The sequence below is a fragment of the Oncorhynchus mykiss genome, unplaced genomic scaffold (genome assembly GCF_013265735.2).
Source record: "Oncorhynchus mykiss isolate Arlee unplaced genomic scaffold, USDA_OmykA_1.1 un_scaffold_144, whole genome shotgun sequence".
NCBI classification, from domain to species: domain Eukaryota; kingdom Metazoa; phylum Chordata; class Actinopteri; order Salmoniformes; family Salmonidae; genus Oncorhynchus; species Oncorhynchus mykiss.
Window position 1 is genome coordinate 1,314,175 of NW_023493665.1, and position 15,000 is coordinate 1,329,174.

The following is a 15,000-nucleotide window of genomic DNA, read 5'->3' on the forward strand; positions in this document are numbered from 1 at the left end:
TGTCAGGCCTCCTCCCTCCCTCCCTGCCTTCCTCCCTCCCTCTACTGTCAGGCCTCCTCCCTCCCTCTACTGTCAGGCCTCCTCCCTCCATCCCTCCCTCCCTCCCTCCCTCCCTCCCTCTACTGTCAGGCCTCCTCCCTCCCTCCCTCCCTCCCCTCTACTGTCAGGCCTCCTCCCTCTCTCCCTCGGGTTATACTGTTTCTCTACTGTCAGGCCTCCTCCCTCCCTCCCTCCCTCCCTCTACTGTCAGGCCTCCTCCCTCCCTCCCTCCCTCCCTCCCTTGGGTTATACTGTTAATCTATTGTCAGGCCTCCTCCCTCCCTCCCTGCCTCCCTTCCTCCCTTTACTGTCAGGCCTCCTCCCTCCCTCCTTCGGGTTATACTGTTTCTCTACTGTCAGGCCTCCTCCCTCCCTCTACTGTCAGGCCTCCTCCCTGCCTCCTTCCCTCTACTGTCAGGCCTCCTCCCTCCCTCTACTGTCAGGCCTCCTCCCTGCCTCCCTCCCTCTACTGTCAGGCCTCCTCCCTCCTTCGGGTTATACTGTTTCTCTACTGTCAGCCTCCCTCCCTCCCTCCCTCCCTCCCTCCCTCCCTCCCTCCCTCCCTCCCTCCCTCTGTCAGGCCCCCTCCCTCCCTCCCTCCCTCCCTCTACTGTCAGGCCTCCTCCCTCCCTCCCTCCCTCTACTGTCATGCCCCCTCCCTCCCTCCCTCCCTCTACTGTCAGGCCTCCTCCCTCCCTCCCTCCCTCCCTCTACTGTCAGGCCTCCTCCCTCCCTCCCTCCCTCCCTCTACTGTCAGGCCCCCTCCCTCCCTCCCTCCCTCTCTCAGCTGCAGAGCTTTACTTTAGGTGTGCTTTCTGTGTGTTGGTCGTCTATTTCAGTTTATCATGAAGACGTTGTGCTTGTTCCTATGCTTGTTGTTTACCATCAATTAGCTCTGTGTCTGTAGTGTCCTGTGTTATGGGTGGTGGTCTGATTAGCTCAGTGTCTATAGTGTCCTGTGTTATGGGTGGTGGTCTGATTAGCTCAGTGTCCTGTGTTATGGGTGGTGGTCTGATTAGCTCAGTGTCCTGTGTTATGGGTGGTGGTCTGATTAGCTCAGTGTCTATAGTGTCCTGTGTTATGGGTGGTGGTCTGATTAGCTCAGTGTCCTGTGTTATGGGTGGGGGTCTGATTAGCTCAGTGTCCGTAGTGTCCTGTGTTATGGGTGGTGGTCTGATTAGCTCAGTTTCTATAGTGTCCTGTGTTATGGGTGGCGGTCTGATTAGCTCAGTGTCTATAGTGTCCTGTGTTATGGGTGGTGGTCTGATTAGCTCAGTGTCCGTAGTGTCCTGTGTTATGGGTGGTGGCCTGATTAGCTCAGTGTCCGTAGTGTCCTGTGTTATGGGTGGTGGTCTGATTAGCTCAGTGTCCTGTGTTATGGGTGGTGGTCTGATTAGCTCAGTGTCCGTAGTGTCCTGTGTTATGGGTGGTGGTCTGATTAGCTCAGTGTCCTGTGTTATGGGTGGTGGTCTGATTAGCTCAGTGTCCGTAGTGTCCTGTTATGGGCGGTGGTCTGATTAGCTCAGTGTCCTGTGTTATGGGTGGTGGTCTGATTAGCTCAGTGTCCGTAGTGTCCTGTGTTATGGGTGGTGGTCTGATTAGCTCAGTGTCTATAGTGTCCTGTGTTATGGGTGGTGGTCTGATTAGCTCAGTGTCTATAGTGTCCTGTTATGGGCGGTGGTCTGATTAGCTCAGTGTCCTGTGTTGTGGGTGGTGGTCTGATTAGCTCAGTGTCTACAGTGTCCTGTGTTATGGGTGGTGGCCTGATTAGCTCAGTGTCCGTAGTGTCCTGTGTTATGGGTGGTGGTCTGATTAGCTCAGTGTCCTGTGTTATGGGTGGGGGTCTGATTAGCTCAGTGTCCTGTGTTATGGGTGGTGGTCTGATTAGCTCAGTGTCCGTAGTGTCCTGTGTTATGGGTGGTGGTCTGATTAGCTCAGTGTCCTGTGTTATGGGTGGTGGTCTGATTAGCTCAGTGTCCGTAGTGTCCTTTTATGGGCGGTGGTCTGATTAGCTCAGTGTCCTGTGTTATGGGTGGGGGTCTGATTAGCTCAGTGTCCGTAGTGTCCTGTGTTATGGGTGGTGGTCTGATTAGCTCAGTGTCCTGTGTTATGGGTGGGGGTCTGATTAGCTCAGTGTCTATAGTGTCCTGTGTTATGGGTGGTGGTCTGATTAGCTCAGTGTCTGTAGTGTCCTGTGTTATGGGTGGTGGTCTGATTAGCTCAGTGTCTATAGTGTCCTGTGTTATGGGTGGTGGTCTGATTAGCTCAGTGTCTGTAGTGTCCTGTGTTATGGGTGGGGGTCTGATTAGCTCAGTGTCCTGTGTTATGGGTGGTGGTCTGATTAGCTCAGTGTCTATAGTGTCCTGTTATGGGTGGTGGTCTGATTAGCTCAGTGTCTATAGTGTCCTGTTATGGGTGGTGGTCTGACTAGCTCAGTGTCCTGTGTTATGGGTGGGGGTCTGATTAGCTCAGTGTCTATAGTGTCCTGTGTTATGGGTGGTGGTCTGATTAGCTCAGTGTCTATAGTGTCCTGTGTTATGGGTGGTGGTCTGATTAGCTCAGTGTCTATAGTGTCCTGTGTTATGGGTGTGGGTCTGATTAGCTCAGTGTCCGTAGTGTCCTGTGTTATGGGTGGTGGTCTGATTAGCTCAGTGTCCTGTGTTATGGGTGGGGGTCTGATTAGCTCAGTGTCTATAGTGTCCTGTGTTATGGGTGGTGGTCTGATTAGCTCAGTGTCTGTAGTGTCCTGTGTTATGGGTGGTGGTCTGATTAGCTCAGTGTCTATAGTGTCCTGTGTTATGGGTGGTGGTCTGATTAGCTCAGTGTCTGTAGTGTCCTGTGTTATGGGTGTGGGTCTGATTAGCTCAGTGTCCTGTGTTATGGGTGGTGGTCTGATTAGCTCAGTGTCTATAGTGTCCTGTTATGGGTGGTGGTCTGATTAGCTCAGTGTCTATAGTGTCCTGTTATGGGTGGTGGTCTGACTAGCTCAGTGTCCTGTGTTATGGGTGGGGGTCTGATTAGCTCAGTGTCTATAGTGTCCTGTGTTATGGGTGGTGGTCTGATTAGCTCAGTGTCTATAGTGTCCTGTGTTATGGGTGGTGGTCTGATTAGCTCAGTGTCTATAGTGTCCTGTGTTATGGGTGGTGGTCTGACTCAGTGAATTTAGTAAACATTACTATTCTCTGTGTGTGTTGCCTCTGAATGACGTTGAATAATTCAGTAATCGACAGCAGGCTTTTAGCCAGCTCTAGGATGTATCCCAAACGGCACCATATTCCCTACATAGTGCCCTCGTTGTGACCAGAATCCTAGTCAAAAGTAGTGCACTATATAGGGAACAGGGTGTCGTTTTGGATCCAACCAAGCTCTAGAGATCTGTCAGAGAAACACAGGAAATGGACGACCGAGACAGATTCTTATTGGTTGCATCAAACTGACAGTGTTTCACAGCTAGAAAAACACACCAGTCAGTCCACTGAAACACACACACACACACACACATAAACAAACTCCTCTTGGGCTAATATAATACTCATGTGCTCCTCCTGCTTGTCAGCAGCTCTCGTGCCCTCTCACTAATGTTAGATGATGTCAGATAGCCTCTGGCTCTGTGATTGGAGGGTTACTCAACTCCTCAGCATGTCTGGACTGGCGTGTTGTAAATGGTAGCAGAACTCGGTAGAACTCGGTGTTGCAGAGCTCGGTAGAGGAGGTGTTGCAGAACTCAGTAGAGGAGGTGTTGCAGAACTCGGTAGAGGAGGTGTTGCAGAGCTTGGTAGAGGAGGTGTTGCAGAACTCAGTAGAGGAGGTGTTGCAGAACTCGGTAGAGGAGGTGTTGCAGAGCTCGGTAGAGGAGGTGTTGCAGAACAGGGAGGCGGTGTTGCAGAACTCGGTAGAGGAGGTGTTGCAGAACTCGGTAGAGGAGGTGTTGCAGAACTCGGTAGAGGAGGTGTTGCAGAGCTCGGTAGAGGAGGTGTTGCAGAACAGGGAGGCGGTGTTGCAGAACTCGGTAGAGGAGGTGTTGGAGAACTCGGTAGAGGAGGTGTTGGAGAACTCGGTAGAGGAGGTGTTGCAGAACTCGGTAGAGGAGGTGTTGGAGAACTCGGTAGAGGAGGTGTTGGAGAACTCGGTAGAGGAGGTGTTGCAGAACTCGGTAGAGGAGGTGTTGGAGAACTCGGTAGAGGAGGTGTTGGAGAACTCGGTAGAGGAGGTGTTGCAGAACTCGGTAGAGGAGGTGTTGCAGAACTCGGTAGAGGAGGTGTTGCAGAACTCGGTAGAGGAGGTGTTGGAGAACTCGGTAGAGGAGGTGTTGCAGAACTCGGTAGAGGAGGTGTTGCAGAACTCGGTAGAGGCGATGTTGCAGAACTCGGTAGAGGAGGTGTTGCAGAACAGGGAGGCGGTGTTGCAGAACAGGGAGACTGTTGTATAACCCATAATGACAAAGCAAAAACAGGTTTAGACATTTTTGCTAATTTATTAAAAATAAAAAACATTTCCTCATCAATCTACTCTTTACCCCATAATGACAAGGAGAACGCAGGTTCTTAGAAATGTCTGCTAATTTAAAAACAGAAATACCTTATTTACATAAGTATTCAGACCTTTTGCTATGAGACTCGAAATTGAGCTCAGGTGCATCCTGTTTCCATTGATCATCCTTGAGATGTTTCTACAACTTGAATGGAGTCCACCTGTGGTCAATTCAATTGATTGGACATGATTTGGAAAGGCACACACCTGTCTATATAAGGTCCCACAGTTGACAGTGCATGTCCGAGCAAAAACCAAGCCATGAGGTCGAAGGAATTGTCCATAGAGCTCCGAGACAGGATTGTGTTGAGGCACAGATCTGGGGAAAGGTACCAAAACATTTCTGCAGCATTGAAGGTCCCCAAGAACACAGTGGCCTCCATCATTCTTAAATGGAAGAAGTTTGGAACCAGCAAGACAACCATCTCTGCAGCCCTCCACCAATCAGGCCTTTATGGTAGAGTGGCCAGACGGAAGCCATTCCTCAGTAAAAGGCACATGACAACCCTCTTGGAGTTTGACAAAAGGCACCTAAAGACTCTCAGACGATGAGAAACAAGATTCTCTGGTCTGATGAAACCAAGATTGAACTCTTTGGCCTGAATGCCAAGCGTCACGTCTGGAGGAAACCTGGCACCATCCCTACGGTGAAGCATGGTGGAGGCAGCATCATGCTGTGGGGATGTTTTTAAGCGGCAGGGACTGGGAGCACTCAAGACCTCAGACTGGGGCAAAGCTTCATTTTCCAAAAGGACGACAACCCTAAGCAGACAGCCAAGAGAACGCAGGAGTGGCTTCAGGACAAGTCTCTGAATGTCCTTGAGTGGCCCAGCCAGAGCCCGGACTGGAACCCGATCAAACATCTCTGGAGAGACCTGAAAATAGCTGTGCAGTGACGCTACCTATCCAACCAGAATCTGCAGAGAAGAATGGGAGAAACTCCCCAAATACAGGTGTACCAAGCTTGTAGTATCATACCCAAGAATGCTTGATACTGTAATCGCTGCCAAAGGTGCTTCAACAAAGTCCTGACTAAAGGGTCTGAATACACAGATTTTTTTTTAACCTGTTTTTGCATTATGGGGTAGTGTTGGTCCATTGAGGATTTAAAATTTAAAAAATCTCTATATTTTAGAATGAGGCTGTAACTTAACAAGTGGAAAAATTCAATGTGTCTGAATATTTCCGAATGCACAGTATAGTATTCTAGAACAGCGGAATCCACAGATGTATAGTATTCTAGAACAGCGGAATCCACAGATGTATAGTATTCTAGAACAGCGGAATCCACAGATATGTATAGTATTCTAGAACAGCGGAATCCACAGATATGTATAGTATTCTAGAACAGCGGAATCCACAGATATATATAGTATTCTAGAACAGAGGAATCCACAGATATGTATAGTATTCTAGAACAGCGGAATCCACAGATATGTATAGTATTCTAGAACAGCGGAATCCACAGATATATATAGTATTCTAGAACAGAGGAATCCACAGATATGTATAGTATTCTAGAACAGCGGAATCCACAGATATGTATAGTATTCTAGAACAGCGGAATCCACAGATATGTATAGTATTCTAGAACAGCGGAATCCACAGATATATATAGTATTCTAGAACAGAGGAATCCACAGATATGTATAGTATTCTAGAACAGCGGAATCCACAGATATGTATAGTATTCTAGAACAGCGGAATCCACAGATATGTATAGTATTCTAGAACAGCGGAATCTACAGATATGTATGTATAGTATTGAACAAATAGTATTGTATAACATCATTCCATTGAGAGATAGTATTGTAGAACACCTACTGTAGAGAGTATTGTGGATCAGAGGGCTCGTATTGTGGATCAGAGGGCTCGCATTGTGGATCAGAGGGCTCGCATTGTGGATCAGAGGGCTCGTATTGTGGATCAGAGGGCTCGTATTGTGGATCAGAGGGCTCGTATTGTGGATCAGAGGGCTCGTATTGTGGATCAGAGGGCTCGTATTGTGGATCAGAGGGCTCGTATTGTGGATCAGAGGGCTCGTATTGTGGATCAGAGGGCTCGTATTGTGGATCAGAGGGCTCGTATTGTGGATCAGAGGGCTCGTATTGTGGATCAGAGAGCTCGTATTGTGGATCAGAGGGCTCGTATTGTGGATCAGAGGGCTCGTATTGTGGATCAGAGGGCTCGTATTGTGGATCAGAGGGCTCGTATTGTGGATCAGAGGGCTCGTATTGTGGATCAGAGAGCTCGTATTGTGGATCAGAACATTTGATGTGTGTTGTGCATATTCCTGAACTTGTGCCTTTTTTCATCATCCTGATAATATCGATGTGTTCTTCTCTGTGTATTGTTTTCCAGGATGTAAGAAAGTGTACACCAAGTCTTCCCATCTGAAAGCCCACCTGAGGACCCACACTGGTAAGACCTCTTTCTAATGACCCGTTAAAGGCGGGTGGCGTTGACCCTCTTTATTTTTGGTGGTTCCTTCGTGGTGTTGCTAGGCAGGAGCGTAGTCTTGGCATGCGCTACGCATTCATTTCTTACATGCTGCTTGGGGGAAGTTATCCCCGCTCCGCCCGGCCTCAATATGCTGTTCTGTCAAACAGGCGGATGAGTCCACAACACTTCACAAATCTCCCGCTCTGTGTTGTAGAATATTGAGCCGTTCTAGAATGTTACCGGGAATTCTAGAACGTTTTCATCGGTAAGGGTCGAGGGGGGGGCTTTCTGGAATGGTCGAGGGGGGGGCTTTCTGGAAGGGTCGAGGGGGGGGCTTTCTGGAAGGGTCGAGGGGGGGCTTTCTGGAAGGGTCGAGGGGGGGCATTCTGGAAGGGTCGAGGGGGGGCTTTCTGGAAGGGTCGAGGGGGGGCTTTCTGGAAGGGTCGGGGGGGGGCTTTCTGGAATGGTCGGGGCAGGGCTTTCTGGAAGGGTTGAGCGGGGGCTTTCTGGAAGGGTCGAGGGGGGCTTTCTGGAAGGGTCGAGGGGGGGCTTTCTGGAAGGGTCGAGGGGGGGCTTTCTGGAAGGGTCGGGGGGGGCTTTCTGGAAGGGTCGGGGGGGGCTTTCTGGAAGGGTCGGGGGGGGCTTTCTGGAAGGGTCGGGGGGGCTTTCTGGAAGGGTCGGGGGGGGCTTTCTGGAAGGGTCGGGGCGGGGGCTTTCTGGAAGGCTCGGGGGGGGGGGCTTTCTGGAAGGGTCGGGGGGGGGCTTTCTGGAAGGGTCGAGGGGGGCTTTCTGGAAGGGTCGAGGGGGGCTTTCTGGAAGGGTCGGGGGGGGCTTTCTGGAAGGGTCGGGGGGGGCTTTCTGGAAGGGTCGGGGGGGCTATCTGGAAGGGTCGGGGGGGGCTTTCTGGAAGGGTCGAGGGGGGCTTTCTGGAAGGGTCGAGCGGGGCTTTCTGGAAGGGTCGAGGGGGGCTTTCTGGAAGGGTCGAGCGGGGCTTTCTGGAAGGGTCGAGCGGGGCTTTCTGGAAGGGTCGAGCGGGGCTTTCTGGAAGGGTCGAGGGGGGCTTTCTGGAAGGGTCGAGGGAGGTTCTACATACAGTATAACGCTTGGCCGTTAATGCAGTGTGTTGCGTTCCCGTCAACCTGTTATTTTCCTGGTGTGTGTGTGTGTGTGTGCCATTTAATAATCAGAATGTGGCAGCGGAGGGGCAGGCTGTCCGTAGTGAAATAGCTGCAGTAGTTCCTGGCTGCTGCGTGGTTAAACTCTGGCGATAAGGGGTATTCTGGGGGATAAGGGGTATTCTGGGGGATAAGGGGTATTCTGGGGGATAAGGGGTATTCTGGGGGATAAGAGGTATTCTGGGGATAAGAGGTATTCTGGGGGATAAGAGGTATTCTGGGGGATAAGGGGTATTCTGGGGGATAAGGGTTATTCTGGGGGATAAGGGGTATTCTGGGGGATAAGGGGTATTCTGGGGGATAAGGGGTATTCTGGGGGATAAGAGTTATTCTGGGGGATAAGGGGTATTCTGGGGGATAAGGGGTATTCTGGGGGATAAGGGGTATTCTGGGGGATAAGGGGTATTCTGGGGATAAGGGGTATTCTGGGGGATAAGGGGTATTCTGGGGATAAGGGGTATTCTGGGGGGGCGTCAACAGTTGGGGAATGGGCCAGTCCTCTTCTGGCTGTACCAGGTAGAGATGAACCAGGCTATGAGGGGTGACCAGTCCTCTACTGGCTGTACTGGGTAGACCAGAGGAACCAGGCTCCGAGGGGTGGGCCAGTCCTCTTCTGACTGTACCAGGTAGAGAGGAACCAGGTTCTGAGGGGTGACCAGTCCTCTTCTGGCTGTACCAGGTAGATATGAACCAGGCTCTGAGGGGTGACCAGTTCTCTTCTGGTTGTACTGGGTAGAGAGGAACCAGGCTCTGAGGGGTGACCAGTCCTCTTCTCCACCAGGTGGAGATTATAAGAGTACATGGCCATTTAAGGCCAGATTGTTCTTCAAAATGTAGAGAGAGAGAGAGTTGAAAACAGCAGGTGTGGTAGAGAGAGAGAGAGTTGAAAACAGCAGGTGTGGTAGAGAGAGGGGAGTTGAAAACAGCAGGTGTGGTAGAGAGAGAGGGAGTTGAAAACAGCAGGTCTGGTAGAGAGAGAGGGAGTTGAAAACAGCAGGTGTGGTAGAGAGAGGGGGAGTTGAAAACAGCAGGTGTGGTAGACAGAGAGGGAGTTGAAAACAGCAGGTGTGGTAGACAGAGAGGGAGTTGAAAACAGCAGGTGTGGTAGAGAGAGAGAGAGTTGAAAACAGCAGGTGTGGTAGACAGAGAGGGAGTTGAAAACAGCAGGTGTGGTAGAGAGAGAGGGAGTTGAAAACAGCAGGTCTGGTAGAGAGAGAGTTGAAAACAGCAGGTGTGGTAGAGAGAGAGAGAGTTGAAAACAGCAGGTGTGGTAGAGAGAGAGAGTTGAAAACAGCAGGTCTGGTAGAGAGAGAGAGAGAGACAGTCCTAAACAGCAGGTCTGGGACAGGTAGCACGTCCTGTGAACAGGTCAGGGTTCCATAGCCGCAGGCAGAACAGTTGAAACTAGAGCCGCAGCACGACCAGGTGGACTGGGGACAGAGAGGAGTCATCAGGCCAGGTAGTCCTGAGGCATGGTCTCTCTCTCTCTCCCTCCCTCCCTCACTCCCTCCCTCCCTCAGAGAGAGTAATAGGAGATAAGCCATGTAAACAAGGACCTGTGGTTTAGGTGTGGTTCTCCAGGCAGTCAGAAACATATCCCAGTGTCTCTATATTCCTCGTCTAGTAGTTTGATCAGGGAAACGCAGCCACTTATCGTCCAATAGATTGTGGTGGTTATTAAATCTCTCTCTCTGTCGGAGATGACGTATCTGTGTGGTTCATGTTGGGAACTGCTAGTGGTTTTATGACATGGACTGTTTGACAAGGGTACACACACACACACACACACACACACACACACACACACACACACACACACTCTCTCTCTCTGCTCCAACAATCTGGATAACGGATGCTGTTGGAGAGATGAAACGAGGGCCTCCAACGGAGGTGAATGAGAGGCATTAGGAACTGTGTGTGTGTGTGTGTGTGTGTGTGTGTGTGTGTGTGTGTGTGTGTGTGACTGAAGGGCCTTGACTATGGGCAGGTTAATCATTTGAGGTGAACTCAATCCACCTGCCTCTGAGGAGTGGAGCAATCCACCTGATTCTGAGGAGGGGGAGGAGTGGAGCAATCCACCTGATTCTGAGGAGGAGGAGTGGAGCAATCCACCTGCCTCTGGGGAGGGGGAGGAGTGGAGCAATCCACCTGATTCTGAGGAGGGGGAGTGGAGCAATCCACCTGATTCTGAGGGGGAGGAGTGGAGCAATCCACCTGTCTCTGAGGGGGAGGAGTGGAGCAATCCACCTGCCTCTGAGGAGGGGGAGGAGTGGAGCCATCCACCTGCCTCTGGGGAGGGGGAGGAGTGGAGCCTTGAGGGTGGTGTCTCTAACACACACGAGAAACTCTACTAGTCCAGACATGTCTGCCACTGCGTGCCTCCCTCGCTCCCTGCCCCCTCGTTGGGGGAGGGGGTCGGTCTTCACCCCTACACACTCCCACAACCCCTCCACCTACCCGGGGTTGGTCTCTCCCATAGAGATGGCTCTTTTCACTTCAACTGGTTTCACACAGAGCCACATATATATTATATATATCCTGCATTCAGAAAGTATTCAGACCCCTTGACTTTTTTCCACATTTTGTTACGTTACAGCCTTGTTCTAAAATGGATTAAATAGACCCCCCCCCCCCCCCTCATCAAATCTACTGACAATATCCCATTTAGATAAAAACAGGTTTTTAGACATTTTTGCAAATGTATTGAAAAAACATACATCACATTTCCATAAGTATTCAGACCCTTTACATCTAAAATATATTTAGATTTGTTTAACACTTGTTTGGTTACTACATGATTCCATATGTGTTATTTCATAGTTTTGATGTCTTCACTATTATTCTACAATGTAGGAAATAGTAAAAATAAAGAAAAACCTTGGAATGAGTTGGTGTCATTTTGCCAAAGCTTTCTTTGGCGATTTACAATATTAACATAATCAATATTAATCAATATTGTCAATGGGACAACAGTAACAACAGTAACCAAGGGTCAAAATAACCATACATTGAACAATAACAATAAGTATACAGTAGAGGACATGTGCAGGTTGGTTGGTCTGTCAGACACTGTCCCTCATCTTATGACAGGCAGCAATGTAGTGCTCTGCCAACCCACAGCTCTCTGTGTCCCTCCCCCAACAGGACGGGTAGCCTGTCCCTCCCCCAACAGGACGGGTAGCCTGTCCCTCCCCCAACAGGACGGGTAGCCTGTCCCTCCCCCAACAGGACGGGTAGCCTGTCCCTCCCCCAACAGGACGGGTAGCCTGTCCCTCCCCCAACAGGACGGGTAGCCTGTCCCTCCCCCAACAGGACGGGTAGCCTGTCCCTCCCCCAACAGGACGGGTAGCCTGTCCCTCCCCCAACAGGACGGGTAGCCTGTCCCTCCCCCAACAGGACGGGTAGCCTGTCCCTCCCCCAACAGGACGGGTAGCCTGTCCCTCCCCCAACAGGACGGGTAGCCTGTCCCTCCCCCAACAGGATGGGTAGCCTATCCCTCCCCCAACAGGACGGGTAGCCTGTCCCTCCCCCAACAGGACGGGTAGCCTGTCCCTCCCCCAACAGGACGGGTAGCCTGTCCCTCCCCCAACAGGACGGGTAGCCTGTCCCTCCCCCAACAGGACGGGTAGCCTGTCCCTCCCCCAACAGGACGGGTAGCCTGTCCCTCCCCCAACGGGACGGGTAGCCTGTCCCTCCCCCAACAGGACGGGTAGCCTGTCCCTCCCCCAACAGGACGGGTAGCCTGTCCCTCCCCCAACAGGACGGGTAGCCTGTCCCTCCCCCAACGGGACGGGTAGCCTGTCCCTCCCCCAACGGGACGGGTAGCCTGTCCCTCCCCCAACGGGACGGGTAGCCTGTCCCTCCCCCAACGGGACGGGTAGCCTGTCCCTCCCCCAACAGGATGGGTAGCCTATCCCTCCCCCAACAGGACGGGTAGCCTATCCCTCCCCCAACAGGACGGGTAGCCTGTCCCTCCCCCAACTGGACGGGTAGCCTATCCCTCCCCCAACAGGACGGGTAGCCTGTCCCTCCCCCAACAGGACGGGTAGCCTGTCCCTCCCCCAACAGGACGGGTAGCCTGTCCTCATCAGAGAGGTCTTTGAAAGGGTTTCACATTTGGGGAAATGAAACTAATTGTTATATATTCTGGTTGTTTTGTTTCGTTTTCCTGTGTCGACCCTTCTCAATGGCAAGGCTGTGCTCACTGAGCCTGTACTGCGTCAAGGTTTTTCTAAGGTTTTGGTCAGTAACCTTGGTCAAATAGTTATCCACGGTGTTCTGTCGATTTAGGGCCAGATAGGACTGCATTTTGCTTTGTGTTTGTGCTTGTGTTTCCCCATTGGTAATGTAGTTTTGTTTTGACTGTGTTGTAATTTGGTTTATCCTGATTGATTGGATGTTCTGGTCCTGAGGCTTCAGTGTGTTAGTAGAACAGGTTAGTGAACTCAGCCCCAGGACCTGCTGGATTAGGTATAGATATACAAGAGCTGAGCAAAGAAAAGAGTGTTTATATATATATATATATATATATATATATATATATATATATATATAAATACATTTAAACTCAGTTTTCCACAATTCCTGACATTTTAATCCTAGTAAAAAATCACGGTGTTCGGTCAGTTAGGATCACCACTTTATTTTAAGAATGTGAAATGTCAGAATAATAGTAGAGAGAATGATTTATTTCAGCTTTTATTTCTTTCATCACATTCCCAGTGGGTCAGAAGTTTACATACACTCAATTAGTATTTGGTAGCATTGCCTTTAAATTGTTTATTTTGGGTCAAACGTTTCGGGTAGCCTTCCACAAGCTTCCCACAATAAGTTGGGTGAATTTTGGCCCATTCCTCCTGACAGAGCTGGTGTAACTGAGTCAGGTTTGTAGGCCTCCTTGCTCGCACACGCTTTTTCAGTTCAGCCCACAAATTTTTTATGGGATTGAGGTCAGGGCTTTGTGATGGCCACTCCAATACCTTGACTTTGTTGTCCTTAAGCCATTTTGCCACAACTTTGGAAGAGTGCTTGGGGTCATTGTCCATTTGGAAGACCCATTATTGACCAAGCTTTAACTTCCTGACTGATGTCTTGAGATGTTGCTTCAATTTATCCACATAATTTTCGTCCTCATGATGCCATCTATTTTGTAAAGTTCACCAGTCCCCCCTGCAGCAAAGCACCCCCACAACATGATGCTGCCACCCCCGTGCTTCACGGTTGGGATGGTGTTCTTCAGCTTGCAAGCCTCCCCCTTTTTCCTCCAAACATAACAATGGTCATTATGGCCAAACAGTTCTATTTTTGTTTCATCAGACCAGAGGACATCTGTCCAAAAAGTACGATCTTTGTCCCATGTGCAGTTGCAAACCGTAGTCTGGCATTTTTATGGCAGTTTTGGAGCAGTGGCTTCTTCCTTGCTGAGCGACCTTTCAGGTTATGTCGATATATGACTCGTTTTACTGTGGATATAGATACTTTTGTACCTGTTTCCTCCAGCCTCTTCACAAGGTCCTTTACTGTTGTTCTGGGATTGATTTGCACTTTTCGCACCGAAGTACGTTCATCTCTAGGAGAGAGAATGCGTCTCCTTCCTGAGCAGTATGACGGCTGCCTGGTCCCATGGTGGTTATAGTTGCATACTATTGTTTGTACAGATGAACGTGGTACCTTCAGGCGTTTGGAAATTGCTCCCAAGGATGAACCAGACTTGTGGAGGTCTGCAAAAATCAATTCTGATGTCTTGGCTGATTTCTTTTGATTTCCCCACGATGTCAAGCAAAGAGGCACTGAGTTTGAAGGTAGGCCTTGAAATACATCCACAGGTACACCTCCAATTGACTCAAATGATGTCAGTTAGCCTGTCAGAAAATTCTAAAGCCATGACATCATTTTCTGGAATTGTCCAAGCTGTTTAAAGGCACAGTCAACTTAGTGTATGTAAACTGCTATACCAGCCTCCACTCTTCTGTGAAGTCATTAATATGGAGTAGGTCCCCCCTTTGCTGCTATAACAGCCTCCACTCTTCAGGGAAGTCATTAATATGGAGTTGGACCCCCCCTTTGCTGCTATAACAGCCTCCACTCTTCAGGGAAGTCATTAATATGGAGTTGGACCCCCCCCCTTTGCTGCTATAACAGCCTCCACTCTTCTGGGAAGGCTTTAATATGGAGTTGGACCCCCCTTTGCTGCTATAACAGCCTCCACTCCTCTGGGAAGTCATTAATATGGAGTTGGACCCCCCTTTGCTGCTATAACAGCCTCCACTCTTCTGGGAAGTCATTAATATGGAGTTGGTGCCCCTTTGCTGCTATAACAGCCTCCACTCTTCAGGGAAGGCATTAATATGGAGTTGGTCCCCCCCTATAACAGCCTCCACTCTTCTGGGAAGTCATTAATATGCAGTTCGTCCCCCCCTATAACAGCCTCCACTCTTCTGGGAAGGCATTAATATGGAGTTGGACCCCCCCTTTGCTGCTATAACAGCCTCCACTCTTCTGGGAAGGCATTAATATGGAGTTGGTCCCCCCTTTGCTGCTATAACAGCCTCCACTCTTCTGGGAAGGCATTAATATGGAGTTGGTCCCCCCTTTGCTGCTATAACAGCCTCCACTCTTCAGGGAAGTCATTAATATGGAGTTGGACCCCCCCTTTGCTGCTATAACAGCCTCCACTCTTCAGGGAAGTCATTAATATGGAGTTGGACCCCCCCTTTGCTGCTATAACAGCCTCCACTCTTCAGGGAAGTCATTAATATGGAGTTGGACCCCCCCTTTGCTGCTATAACAGCCTCCACTCTTCTGGGAAGTCATT

General features: G+C 50.2%; 1 protein-coding gene across 1 annotated transcript in view; it reads left to right on the forward strand.

The window, feature by feature from the left end:
* The window catches only part of klf5a (Kruppel-like factor 5a), a 27,404-nt gene that overhangs the window by 8,184 nt on the left and 4,220 nt on the right, over window positions 1-15,000 (forward strand). Inside the window, exon 3 of the mRNA XM_036972375.1 lies at window positions 6,931-6,990. Within this exon, the coding sequence (XP_036828270.1) occupies window positions 6,931-6,990 (60 nt within the window). The remainder of the gene's footprint in view (window positions 1-6,930; window positions 6,991-15,000) is intronic.